The sequence below is a fragment of the Sus scrofa genome, chromosome 3 (genome assembly GCF_000003025.6).
Source record: "Sus scrofa isolate TJ Tabasco breed Duroc chromosome 3, Sscrofa11.1, whole genome shotgun sequence".
NCBI lineage: Eukaryota > Metazoa > Chordata > Mammalia > Artiodactyla > Suidae > Sus > Sus scrofa.
The window spans coordinates 86,267,560-86,280,926 of NC_010445.4; the positions used below are offsets into that span (position 1 = coordinate 86,267,560).

A 13,367-nucleotide genomic window follows, 5' to 3' on the forward strand; every position below is an offset into this window, starting at 1 on the left:
AAGAATGGCATTGCTGGGTCATATGGTAGTTCTATGTATTTACCTCCTGAGTTTTATTTAACCTTTGTCTTCATCAAACCCCGACTCCACCATTTATTTGTAGAACAACTTTGGAAAAAGTTATTTTCATCTCTCCTTGCCTCTGTTTCCTCATTTGTAAACTGGGCACAATAAGAGTCTCCAATTTATAAGGCGTTGTGGCAATTAAAAGAATGGATATAAAGGAGCCCTTAGAACAGGCTTGATGTGGTAAGGGTTCTGTAAGCAGTAACTGTAATTATCATGACTTTTTAAGTTCCTTTTAAAATCTCTTGGCTTCTAGTCTTATCCTGTATTTTAAACCCCATCTATTTTTATCTCATTATTTTCCAGCCCTGGAATTTTTAATGTTTACTTTAAGCTTCTATTCTTTTCTTTCCATTTTCTTAGTGTCTATTTCCAACGCCCTCTTAATTTCCCTGTATTGTCACATTTTTATTGTCACAAAAATCTCACATATTTTTTCCTCTTCCTTTCCCATCACTTGTATTTATTTGTTTTTAAGTGGCTCTCCATTAGAGTGGTGGTAGTGGGTTCTTAACAAGGTTAAGCTGGCAGCCATCCCTCAGACACTCCCTCCCAAATCCCTTTCCAGGAATGGCTGGGGAGCCCCAGGTTACCTTTCATGGCAGTAACTTTCTCCCTGCAGGTGGACTGCCTGACTTACTGGAACAGACCTCTCACTACCTGAGGCTTAGATGTTTTAAAACCCATTGTCCCCAGGGATACTATAAGTTAAAAGACCAACCACAGACTGGGAGAAAACATTTGCAATGCTTTTAAAGACAAAGATTAACATTAAAAATCATAAAGACCTACAAAGCATAAGTAAAAGACAAACAACCCTCTCACCACAGTAGAAAAAGGATGTGAACAGCTGAATTGCTGAAGAAGCAATCTAAGTGGACCATAAGGAGATGGAAAGAGGATCAGTTTCAGTGGTCATGGGGGAAACTCAAACAAGATGCACATATTTTCTAAGCCACTGTTTGCCTTTTCCTTGTTTTAATCTCACGGACATTTCTAAACAGGGAGATGCCCATCTCCCTCTTTGCCTTGGCTTCTAGGTTGCTCAGAACAAATTTCATACAAGTATCTAGGACCTGAAAATATGCATTTTATATATGAAGCTCATTTTTCACTCCATTTATTTGCTACACCCCTGCCCCCCAAGGGTTCCACAAGATAGTTTTTTTTCCCTTTTATAGCCGTACCTGCAGTATAAGGAAGTTTCTGGGCTAGGTGTCGAATCACAGCTGCTGCAGCAGCTGACCTATGCCACAGTCACAGCAACACTGGACCCAAGCCACATCTGCAGCCTACACTGCAGCATGTGGCAATGCTGCATCCTTAACCCACTGAGCAAGGCCAGGGAGCAAGCCTGCGTCCTCAAAGAGACTACATTGGGTTCTTAACCCACTGAGCTACAACAGGAAGTCTCCACAAGACGGTTTGTTAAAGATAAATGAGAAATGAATAGTACACTCTAATGATAACAAAAATGGTATAAACTTCCCTCAAAACCACATTATTTATCTGTGAGCAGGACTTGAAGTGAAGGTAAAAACTACACCCATCAGTTCAGAAGAGCTGGGGGTTGGTGACAGGCTGTTAGGTATCGTCACTGGCTCGGAACCCTTCTGTACAGACCCAGGCACTGGGTCCAGCAAAGACAATGGGAGAAAGGCACAAAGGAGAAGTCTTCTCTTTTTCCTAGGAGCTTGTTTAAAAGTCCTGGCTCCACCAATCCACCCTTGGGAGGTCAGAGGGGCCCTTGGTGAGCAAGAGGAGGCAGGGGCAGGTACTGCCCAGAGGAACAGATGGGGAAGATGGAGAAAGTGAGCCTGAAGTGAAAAAGACAACACTGTGCAGAAGGATGGATGTGCTAACTTTCTTTCAAGGAACTAGGAACAGACTTGGTCTTGGTGAATACAGTTGGTACCAGAGAAGAAAGGCTTTATGAAACAAGTTACACCTTCACCTAAGAAAGGGCTTTTAAGAGGTTTTCAATCGTGGGTGGGCTGTCGTGTGAAGTGATGTGGGATGTATCCTTGAAAGTATTCAAGGAGGGAATGAAGACAGCCTGTCGGGAGCTGTGCGTGAAGGGATTTCTCTGTGGGATGGATCCCGACAGGGCGGGAAGACTTCTCTAGTCCGTTCAGTTCTAAGATGCTATGAGTCTATCACGTAAGAGCAGTTTCTCATCTGGGGCTGAGTCTGTTTATCAGCCGTCCATCTGACATGACAGGGAATGATCTGCAGCCCCAAGATACAGATTATGGGCCATGTGGACACAATATAATGATGAAAGAGAGAATGACAAACGGATAAATGGGATGAGCCTCATCATAAACGTCTGCAGGTCCCCAGACTCTTTTCCTTGTACGGAGGCTCAGGAGGGATTGGAGCTTTCCTCCCACTGGGCTCATTTACTCTCCTCTCTCATGGCCCCTCCATGGGAAGATGCAAGATAATGGGACTCTAGGAGCCCTGGATTGGAGAATGGCCATCTCTGTGCGTGCCTGGCTCAGCGTGTCCTAGATACAGGCTGCCCGGCTGGGGACAGACCTCATTAATGTCTTCACTAATTGGATCTGCTTTTGCCAACCTGAGAATATACACAGAAGATTACACATCTTTGACTCGAAGATGACTGCAAATTTAGTATCAGCCTGTGTGTGTGTGTGTGTGTGTGTGTGTGTGTATGTGTGTGTGTGTGTGTGTCAGGGGAGGCCAAGAAAGAAATCCTGGTACATTAAATGCAAACCTTAATTATAAGGTGAATCCTCATTTCAAAAAAGCTAAAACGTAATGAGAAAAAGGTGTTTCTGAGACTCTGGTGGTAAAAGCCCATCCCATTTCCTGTAAGAAGGCCACCAGAGGGACAAAGCTGCAGCAGCATCCAGGGGTCACCAGATGGACATGCAAGTTTGGGTAGGAAGGTGATAAGGACAGAAATGTGGAGGCGGCTGCTGTCTTCTCTCGGAGGAGGACGGCAGCCAGCATTGGGCCACTCTCCCAAAGTGCCCAAAGACCCTTCAATAACCAGTCCAGGACCTCAGTGGTCATGGGGTACAAGGATGCAGCAGTGGCTGATGACTAGCTTCTCCAGGATCCCAAGAGCCCTGGCTTCTGCTGAGCTGGCAGCGGTGCCCAGGGTGGGCCATGGAGGGAGGCAGATCTAGGTTGGAGCCCAGCCCACACCATGAGCAAGCCCCTCCAGAGAGACAGAAAGCGTGCTTCCTTTACCTTCCTGCCAGCGCCAGACGGTGATGGTGTGCTCTGGGTCCACGCCCACCGACACCAGCAGCTTCCCAGTCGCGCTGAAGTTGACGTAATTCACCCCTTTCGAGTGGAAGCACCGCAGCATGGAGAGGGTGTGTTTGGTCATGGCGTCCCACACGTGGATGGAAGGGGTTGTTCCTGAATGTGGAAGGCATGACGAAGGGCTAAGGCTGGAGAATGGCAGCACCGTGGCAAAGGTGACGCTCACCTAACAGCATCTTTAGGGCAGGTTCAGGGGCATCACAGTGATGGGGGCTGAGAGGTCTCTAGTCTGGCCTGGCCAGTGGTGGGAGACAACGGGAAATCAGCTGTGCTCCTAGAGGTAGAGACTTAGGGGCCTTTAGGTCCAGCACACACACTTGAGGAGGAGTTTATACAAAGGAAAATGGTGAGGTCAAGGAGCTGTATCTGTAACTCAGCCAGATACAGTCAGCAAACGTGGTACATTGACATGGGTTTGCTGTGCAGATTCAAACTACTCACGGATGGAACAGCCTTACCTGGGGTCTCCGTAATATCACCTGCATTGGGTGAGCAATGGCAATGAGGAAGCGTCAAGGGGAAACAAGAGCTAAAATAAGTCATGTTTCTCAGAGTGAAGCATGCAACACCAGCATCAGAAAGTTCCAAATTAAATTTAAAAATGGGCATGGGTTCAATGACAACAAGCAGGAAGATATGTCTGTCAAAACTGCCTTTGAAATGACAAAGTTTAAAAAAAGAAAACCAACACAACAACTCTTCACAAATGTGAATCCATTCACACGTGTCACTGGCAGTTTCCTAGGGTGAGAAGAGCAGGCACACATGTTGTGATGCACCCTTGCCAAGCACAACCTCTAGGCCTCAGACTCGGGGCTCTTCACTCGACACCTGGCCTCTGAAAAACTATTCTCACAAGTCCCCAGGGATAGAGGCCACCATTGATGTGGATGACGAGGCTCTGGTCTGACCTTACGGTCCCTCAGAATCACCAATCACCAATGCATCAGCTCAAGGGAGACATCTTTGAGCCCATGGCCTCCCCAACACAGCGAGTAAGTCGTGTCCCTGCTCAGTGGGGAGAGCCTTGGCGGCTGCAGGACCCGCCTACCTATCTGGCTGGTGGCCACCACGTTTCGGTACTTGGGGTGCTGGTTCACCGTGAGGCAGAGGATGTCGTCTGTGTGCTCCAGGTAGAAGCTCTGGCTCCCTAGGAGAGACAGGCCAGGGTGAGCGGGGGCCCCAAAGCTTTGCGTGGAGTCTTTGGAAATGCCTTGTAAAAGTCACAGCTTAAAGAGCCAAATTCTCACTTTCCGAACCACCCTTGGGGAGATGGGAGATCACTTTTTACACCGACATATTCTGTTCCGGGACTGAGAGGAGAGCTGGTATCCATTATCTAATCCTTACCTAACAGGCCAGCTCCACTTCAATCCTTCCGCTTCCTGGAAGTGCACAGCCCAAGTGCTGAGACTTCTGGAGTCCAGAACATTTCCTCCTCCCCCGTGATGGCCCGGGGGGGAGGGGGGTTCGGGGCAGTGTCTTCCCGGGGCGGGTGGGGGGGCGGCCTGGAGGTAGCACTTTACTGAGCAAAATGGAGCCACCTACTCATGGGAAAGGGAAGAACTAAATAGGAAAAAACTGGAGTCCCTGTTGTGGTGCAGCAGAAATGAATCCAACTAGGAACCATGAGGTTGCGGGTTCAATCCCTAGCCTTGCTCAGTGGGTTGAGGATCCGGTGTTGCCGTGAGCTGTGGTGTAGGTCACAGACACACCGTGGATCTGGTGTGGCTGTGGCTGTGGCGTGGCGTAGGCTGGCGGCTACCCCTCCGATTGGACCCCTGGTTTAGGAACCTCCACATGCCGCAGATTCGGCCCTAGAAAGTGGGGGGGGGGTAGAAAGAAAAAACTTAGGAAATCCCTTTTGATCATCTTTATTTATCAAAGTGCTAATCCACTGGGTGCCTGACACCAGAGGTGATGGCCTCACCCCTTGAAGCCCTAACTCATCATGTGTCACAGGAAGTGGAAGAAAGGACAAGAAAAACTTTATCATTTATTACAACAAACGGGTTTGCTGACGGCCCAGAGGGCCACTGTAAACCCACTCAAATGCACAGGAACTGACAGGTGAATGATGGCATTAAATAGAAGGAAAAAGCCCATGGCTGTTAACCTAATAACATGGCTGGGAAAATGTGGAAAAATGTACAGAAAATTCCAAGGCCCTACACCCCAGCAAAAGACCAATCAGTACGGGCCCAGTGATTTTTACTGTCTAAAAACCTATGCATGAACTATGCTGTTAGGAAGGAGCGTAAAAACTTGAGGGAAAACCATGTTTAACACACAAAGCAAATAAAGCACCGAGTTAACATATTTAAATACGGTGGTAAAGACAAAGGACTGGTAAATTAATTTCCGAATGCTTTTTGCTTAGGTGTTTCTTTTTAAACCATTTTTAAAATTTAAGAATAACTAGAGTTAAGGGACATTTTAGGTGTTTTCATTTATTGTTTCACTTTTCTCATTGTGAATTGGGTTGAACAGCCAAAACAAACACAACTAGAAAATCTGAGCTGCTAAAAACTGGTAATTGTTAAAAATCGATGTGCAAAGTTTCCCCATGTTTTGCTCTTGGTTACGGTCTGCAAGCATTTCTCTTAGCATTTCTCTTACTCCCCCACGCCTTCTTTCTGGCTTCCCTCCATCCCTCTTAGCTTCTGTGGAGCTGACGGAAATGCTGACACCTCCCTGCTAGGGCCTGAGATGCTGCTGGGTGAGGGCTAGAGAGAAAGAGGGTCTGACTGGGCATGCGTGTGCCTGAACATTTTCTGGGACTGACTGAGTCTGGACAGGAGGGAATGGTTCTACAGGGAAGGGAATGTTCAAGCCTGGGGGCATCCAACCCTTGGGAAGGCACACAAAAGGGCTAAAATAAAAGCCTGTGTTGAGAGGCAGTTTCTCCCAGCCGGTTACCTGTGGACAGGTTCTGGACGATGCCGGCTGCGGCCGTGTGGAAGATGATGTCAGCACCGTCGTTCAGGTAATGCAGGTTATTTCGACAGTCGAAGCCTCTGTAGCCAAACACGTGGTCAAGAGCCAGCTCCTACATTCCCACACAAGGATGAGAGGGCCCTCAGAGGAAGGAAGAGCAGAGGAACAAACCCACACCCCCCGGACAGCCATGCACCTCACGGGAGCCGCGAGGTTGGTAAAACAACTGCTAGCTTCTCGAACAGCTGGGGATACAGTGCAGTCCTTTTTTTTAGTTCCCTGAAATGCTAGGAGGACAGCCTAACATACAAGGTTATAGTGAGTTTTCTAAATAAACTAGATTTGCCTCCTGGCTCCTCAGGTGAGGCAAAGTCTACTGACATGACGTCCTGTAACAGTTACCCAGAAGTTGGACATCTGCACCTTAGGAGGCACTCCATGAGCTGAAGGGTGGCTCAGAGCTCTCTTCTGATTCCCACAAATGCACCGGGACCGACAGAGAATGCGGAGGCTGATGCCACGCTCCTCCTGCGGCTTGGTGCTTGCCCTACAAAGTTTCTATGTGATTTGCATGTTTCCCCCCAACAGCTAGATACTGTTCTGGGTTTACAGTCTTTCTCTCCTTCATGTCTTGTCTTCCATGACACAGAGCAGTGACTGATTCAGATCAGATCTGTTCTTTTTTTATTTTTATTTTTTGGCCTGCATCTGTGGCATGTGGAAGTTCCTGGGCTAGGAATTGAATCCATGCCACAGTGATGGTAACGCTGGATCTTTAACCTGCTATGCCGTGAGAGAACTCTAGATCAGAACTACTCTTAATTTGCTTTAACATACCTGTATTGCTGACAGCTCTTCTGCACAGGGTGCGGTGGGGGGACAGATACAAGATTGAAAAAGGAGCAGGTCCCTTTTCTTTAGGTTCTCTGATTCTAGCTTTTTCTCTCTCCAAAGCTCAACAATTATGAACAAAAGATTAATTCTAAAATACTACAATACCCCTTGCTTCAAAAACATTCACTGACTTTCACCACCTATGGGATAAAGTTGGCATAATTTGGCCCTGCTCTCACATCTCCCATGATCCTTGGTCAAGCTGGTGTGTGCATTTAGCCCATATATCAGGAGTTTTCCTATCTTTGCGACTTTGCTTTTTAAAAATTTTAGGCTCACTTAGAAAGCCTTTCTCCTCTTTTCAGCTTAGACTCGCCTCATCCCATGTATTTCCCAGAAACTGTACGTGGAATATGTGACATTCCCCCCCCACTCTCCCCGCCTCCCCATCCTGGTGGATAACTGACTCAAACTGGGCCAATCAGATCATTTCTCCTGGGAATTTAGAACTGGGCACACTGGGAGGCTTGGCTGCCTGGTTAACTGAGGAGATGTAAACTCAGGTGTTGGATAGCACAACAGTCTACTAAAGTCATTGGTCTGCAGAAAAAGGAGGAATGCATCAGGCATACACAAGGCCCTGTTAGGCAGAAAAGAGGTCCCATCTTGGCTTATGATGGCTTTTCAGCTCCTGGATCCTGTCTCTCCTGAAGTTCAGCTGCATTTCCTGACCTGTGCTGTGTTTCATGATAGCCCACCTCCGCCCCCCCCCACCCCCGGTCCCGGTAAATTCCTCTTTTCCAATAAAAAAATATTAAGATAGATTTTTCTGGCCTCAGAGAGTTTGGAATGTGGTGGGGGAGACAGGTGAGTGAGAAATAATGGCAGTCGAGTGGGTGACAAGGCTGTGGAGGAGGCGGCGCTGGGTGGGTAGAGATGCAGGAGGGTTTAGGGTGGGGAGCATCATGGAAGACTCTGTGGGCTGGCAAGTAAGCAAGCATGTGTCAGAGAGGAAGAGTCTGAAGGCAGAAAGAGCTGTTGGGAGGCCTCTCCTAGGAAATAGCAGGTCCACTGGAGCTGCAACACCCAAGTCTTAACAACCGAGTTCAAATCCCTCTCCACGTACTGGCTTGGTGATCTTGGGCATGGGACTTAGCCATCCACTTGACTTCTCTGAGCTACGGTGTCCTCATCTGTGAAATGGTACCATAATAGTACCTACCTCAGCGATGTGCGAAATGTGTGAAACACGTGGTGGGGGATAGAGAGCAAGGTACGCGGTACACGTAAGCACTCAACGGCGAAAGAGACAGTGAATAAGCTTGAGCGCACTACCCGCACCCCTCTCCCCTGAGGGGTACCAGGTACAGGGAAAGGGAGCCAGGCCTGAAGGACATGGGACATTTCTGAGTTAGTACTGAGGGGACCCGGCAGTAGGGCTGAAGGCATGTGATCCAGTCAATGTGATTCCGGTCACTGGGCTGGGGGACATATCACCATGTGGAGGGGAGAAGGGGTGAGGGAGCCACTGAGTCCACTTGGGGTCACTTGAAGGTGTCTGTGAGATTGTAGATGGTGATGTCCACCGGGCAGATCTTAGAACAAAGATAACAGATTAAATGGAAAATAGTTCAACTGTCTCACCTCAACCAGTTTCTTTTTTTTGGTGATATTGTTCTTCTGGAGTTTCTCAGGCTGGGGAGCTGCTCTGCTAACAGGCGGTCTGGAACAGAGAGCAGCCAAAAGCAGCACAGAGTTGAACAAAAGGCAACAAGGTTGCTTGTCCTGTGTGGTCATAAGAGCAGCGCCAGGCTATCTCTCTCCTCCCGCACTCAGAGGACCCCACACCTGGGTTTGTCCTATCTTGTCTCCTCCCTGGCCCCCCAGGAAAGGCAGCTTCTCACTAAAGGTCTTGGATTCACAGGCACCAAGGTGGGCTTCCCCGCACGAAAGGCGTCACAGTCAGGGTCAGTCCCTCTCTCCTGGGGAAGAACAGATGAGCCAAAGGCGCTGGTTTTAAAACTAGAGGAGCCTACGCCTGAGAAGGAGGGAGCTGCACTTCCTGAACCCACTGGCCATTGTTCAGACTGGGCCATACCAACATTGCTCACAATTAGATGGTCAAAGAGCGCAGTGTGGTATGAAGTAGGACATACAGGCCGGGCTCAGGGATGGCCCTGAAGGGCAGGTGCCCAGGTCATTCTTGCCACACAAAAGGGCAAGTAGGGAGCAAAGGGAGGAAAGACAAAAAGAACTCCTCCTCTGCCCTGCCCCCTCAGGGTCAGAACCAAAGTGGCCTTTCCCTGCTCAGTTCTGGATATCTGGGGGGCCTCCAATTTTAATAAAGATATTTCTTTAATGCGCAAGCCCTCAAGGACTTGGATATATGCGTAGGGCAATTTTTTGTAACATAGGATTCCTTCAGATTGGACTTTTCGGAGCTTAGGGACCCGGGGATGGACAGGGGGACCTACACCAGCTCCTGCTGCAGTTGAAAGCCATTGGCTATTGCTCTTGGGCTATGCAAAGAGAGAGAATTACCTTGATCCCCTTGTAAGCAGCAAACAAAGCCAAGTGAGAAAACTTAGTACAGTTTAGAGCCGCACTAGCAACCACCTCATTCATGCACAAGCATCGTCCAAGTGAACAGACATTCCTGTGTGGCACAAACCATGCTTCCCGAGCATGCCAGCAAAGAACTAAAACAGAAATGAAAGAGTGCACCGCTCTACAAATTCAGAAAGCTCATACCCTGGCGTCTCTGGGCAAACTCTGCACTAAAGCGCCTACAGGATAGGGAGAAAAAAGGAAGCCTTGTCACTGCTTCCGCACACTCTCCGGGACTTTGCCAATGCGCCTGGGGCCTCTGCTTATTTTAGAGTGTGCTGGGGAGAAGTGTGTTGTCAGAAGGACAATCACAGCCTCCTGGATGTCGTTGGGAGTTAGGCACAATGGCTGCTTTGTTTCCGAATCAAGTTCGACTCATAATTTAGCCTAATATTTCCTAGTGTTTCTCAGGAGGGCAGCTTGCTTGCTGGAATGGCTTGCATTTTTGTGCTGGGGAAAAACAAGGTAGCTTTATTTTCTCAGAAACACTTCAATCAAAACATGTTATGTAATCATAAGTGATAATTGGACCAAATGGTATGGTAATCACCACTGAGGAATGGGGAGAGAGCAAGGCTTTGCAAAAAAAAAAAAAAAAATGACACCCCCGGCTGACATCACCGCCGCTGCCAAACTGAGCAGAAGCGGGAGGCGGGGGCAGGCCCATCCTCACAATTAGACTCTTCCCTCGCGTTCATTATCACTTCCCAGGACATCTGCTCTTTCTTCTGTTTTAGTGGGACTTTCAAATGAAATCCGTGGGTTTCTTCTTTCACCTAAGAGTGTCTGAATGTATGATGAAAGCAAGCCAAGGTCTGAGATGGGAGCGAGGGGATACTGGGACCAGAGCACGGTTCATAAGGCAGAATTTGAGATTACACGCAGGGCTCCTTTCCAGGGCATACACAGGTTGTATAATATGTCACATATTATACAGTGTATACAGAGTATGCACACAAGCACAAACACTGTGTACTTATATATACATGAGCTTGTATATATATACACATAGAGGCAACCCGATGCTTTTTTTTCACCTTGATTTTCAGTTAAAAACTGAAAAGTAAAGCAATCTCAGAATGTTTCTTTCTTATTTCACAAGCATGTGACAGCTGTATTGCTTCAAAACTGAAGATGAGGGGGCAAAAGGCAGAAACCTGCATTGTGGCAAATTCAGCAGATTGTAAGTATAGACCCTTCACGGTTGTGAATTCTGCATGAATGCTTAGTTCTAGATGTTCATCGAACACCTGGGCTTTTGCAGAGCGCTGTGCATACTTACTTGACAATTCCCTGCCTCCAAAGGAAAGCAAGTTAAAACACAATACAAGCATTAAAGGCTTCTTTCCAGGCATCTATAAAGAGGGTTTGTAACATCAGACGTGGGAGGGGCTGCCAAAAATTTCAAACACAGCCAAACACAGGAGATTTAGCATTTTTCAGTGGATCTAAATCCTTCCAGATTCAGATTCCTCTGGGAATGTGCCTCTGAAAAGTTTTGCTGAGGTGGGGAAGAGCAGAGTGCGTGAGAACATTCACTCACTTTTCAGCGCAATAAACTCGTCCCAGCTGGCTGCTCCCAGCTGGCACACAGGCCGGAGGGTGGGGCGGCGGGCAAAGGGCGAGGGAGGCAGTGAGGGTAGGGGGTGAACAGGAGGCACAGAGGGCTTACAGCTGGGAAGGTGAGGGGTGAGGTCAGAGGTGGGAAGAGGAGAAACACAAACAGGTCTCATGAGGGCAAGTGGGCTTTGAGGAAACTCAAAGAAACAAAACAAAGGAGAAAGAGAGTTTGCATTGGGAAAGAAATAAGGCACGAGAGCAAGCAAACTGGATCATAAGGAGACAGGGCGATGCACAGCTTAGGCTCGGAGAGAAGCTGTGCCTGGGGAGAGGGTGGGGGCAGGCAGCTCAGGAGAGGCCTGTGTGCCCAAGCCTGAGGCTGGGTGCCGAGTGCTGGGGGTGCAGCCACCTGACCCCATGTTTTTGTGGGCACTGAGGACCATGGCAGGTCAGACCCTGCTAGAATCCCACTGCCCAGCAGCTGGGCTGCTAAAGTTAAAGCTTAGACTCACTAGACGATGTGGGGAGCGTTACTGACATAGCTCTCACTGTGGGCCCCAAGGGCGGCCAGCGCCCAGGTGTTCACGTCCCCACCCGGAGCCCCTCCCTGGGGGTGCTGGGCTGGCAGAGCGAGGGGCTGGAGCAAAGCATGCCAGGACCTGAGACGAACCGGGGAGGGCTCACTGCCAAGGCTCTTAGGGCAGCTTGTGAAATGACTGAGGAGGTTTTGAAAGTCAGTCACAACCCGACCAGGGAGGAGGGCTCAGGGATCCTGTGAGAGACAACATTGTCGCTGCAAGCAGCTTCTATAAGGAGAGGTGTGGGTGTGGAGAAACCGGGTAGCCAAGGAATGTAAGTTTGGAATTGTTTTCAGTGTTGTTAAAGTGCCCTTGAAGGAAACAGCTTTCTTCAGATTAAGAGTTTTCAAAATGTCTTGGGAAACCCAGCTACCCTTGATGCTGATTTCAGGTGGGAACCCGTGGATGATGTGAGCTCCGATTCAGACTTGTCCTGCCCCCCCTGCGGATGGGCTGCAGGGACTCAGCAAAATGCTGGACATTCATGCCAAATTTTGTTCGATCATGTACATTTTTCTGGGGGGAAAGGCATGCTTTAACCATATTATCAAAGATGTGTGTAGCGTGTGAGAGAGAGAAAGAGAGAGATGGTGAGTGGGAGAGGGTGACTGAGAGAGAGATTGACCGATTAAGCACCACTGCTCTAGGGCAAGTCCAGCTCAGGAATAAGGCTCCAAAACCACAGGGGCATCTCTGTTATCAAAATAAAAGGAATGGATTCTGTTAAATGTATTCCTATGTCTTCCAGAACCATCCGTAGAGCTACTCAGTGAAGAGGTGGAGTTGAAAGAAGGGCTTCAGGCAGGAGAACTATGGGCTACCCTGAGAGATGCCTTCCACCTTGGAAATGCTCTTGATTGAAGCCTGTAACACAGACTTTTTTTTTTTTTTAATGTGGGTACAATCCCAGACTTGGCCATTTTATGTGAGTACCTAACTATGGGGAAAAATTGAGGGCATAAAGGATGAGACAGAGAGAAGTACAAGAAAGGGTGAACAGACTATTGAAGAGGCCAATGCAATAGTCCAAGGGGGGGATGATGGAGGTCTGGACCAAAGCAGTGGTTGTGGAGAAGGAAACAAGAGAATATTTAAAGAAGTACTGGTGAAGTAGACTTCGTGGACTTTGTAACTGATTAGTTTTGGGGATGAAGGAGGGAGAGCATTTTAAGTGGAACACCAGTTTTCTATTTTGGTGGGTGGATGGTGGCACCAGTGACTGAGACAGGGAGATGGGCGAGGGAAGGTGATGAGGTCAGTTGTGCATCTCAAACTTTGGACATCTGTGGGTTGGCTACACTAGTTGGAAGTTCAACTGAGAGGTGGGACTCAGACATATGACTTCAGGGATCATCAGCCAATAGGTGGAATGAATGAATCAGGTGGAGGGTATAAGGTGGAAAAGAGAATGGCCATGGGTGAAATCCTCAGGACCAATAGCAAGTGAGCTATAGGAAGAGGAAGCAGAGGTGGGGCGCCAAGAAG

At 48.3% G+C, this 13,367-nt stretch overlaps 1 protein-coding gene across 3 annotated transcripts in view; it reads right to left on the reverse strand.

The window, feature by feature from the left end:
- Positions 1–13,367, reverse strand: part of EML6 (echinoderm microtubule associated protein like 6) — a 285,579-nt gene that overhangs the window by 16,073 nt on the left and 256,139 nt on the right. Inside the window, exons 29-34 of one of the 3 annotated variants that reach the window (XM_021087537.1) lie at positions 11,027–11,041; positions 9,679–9,687; positions 8,782–8,860; positions 6,286–6,415; positions 4,418–4,516; positions 3,289–3,462 (exon numbers count right to left, since the gene is read on the reverse strand). In XM_021087537.1, the coding sequence (XP_020943196.1) occupies positions 3,289–3,462; positions 4,418–4,516; positions 6,286–6,415; positions 8,782–8,860; positions 9,679–9,687; positions 11,027–11,041 (506 nt within the window). The remainder of the gene's footprint in view (positions 1–3,288; positions 3,463–4,417; positions 4,517–6,285; positions 6,416–8,781; positions 8,861–9,678; positions 9,688–11,026; positions 11,042–13,367) is intronic. The other 2 variants (XM_021087538.1, XM_021087539.1) reach the window with 2 other exon arrangements.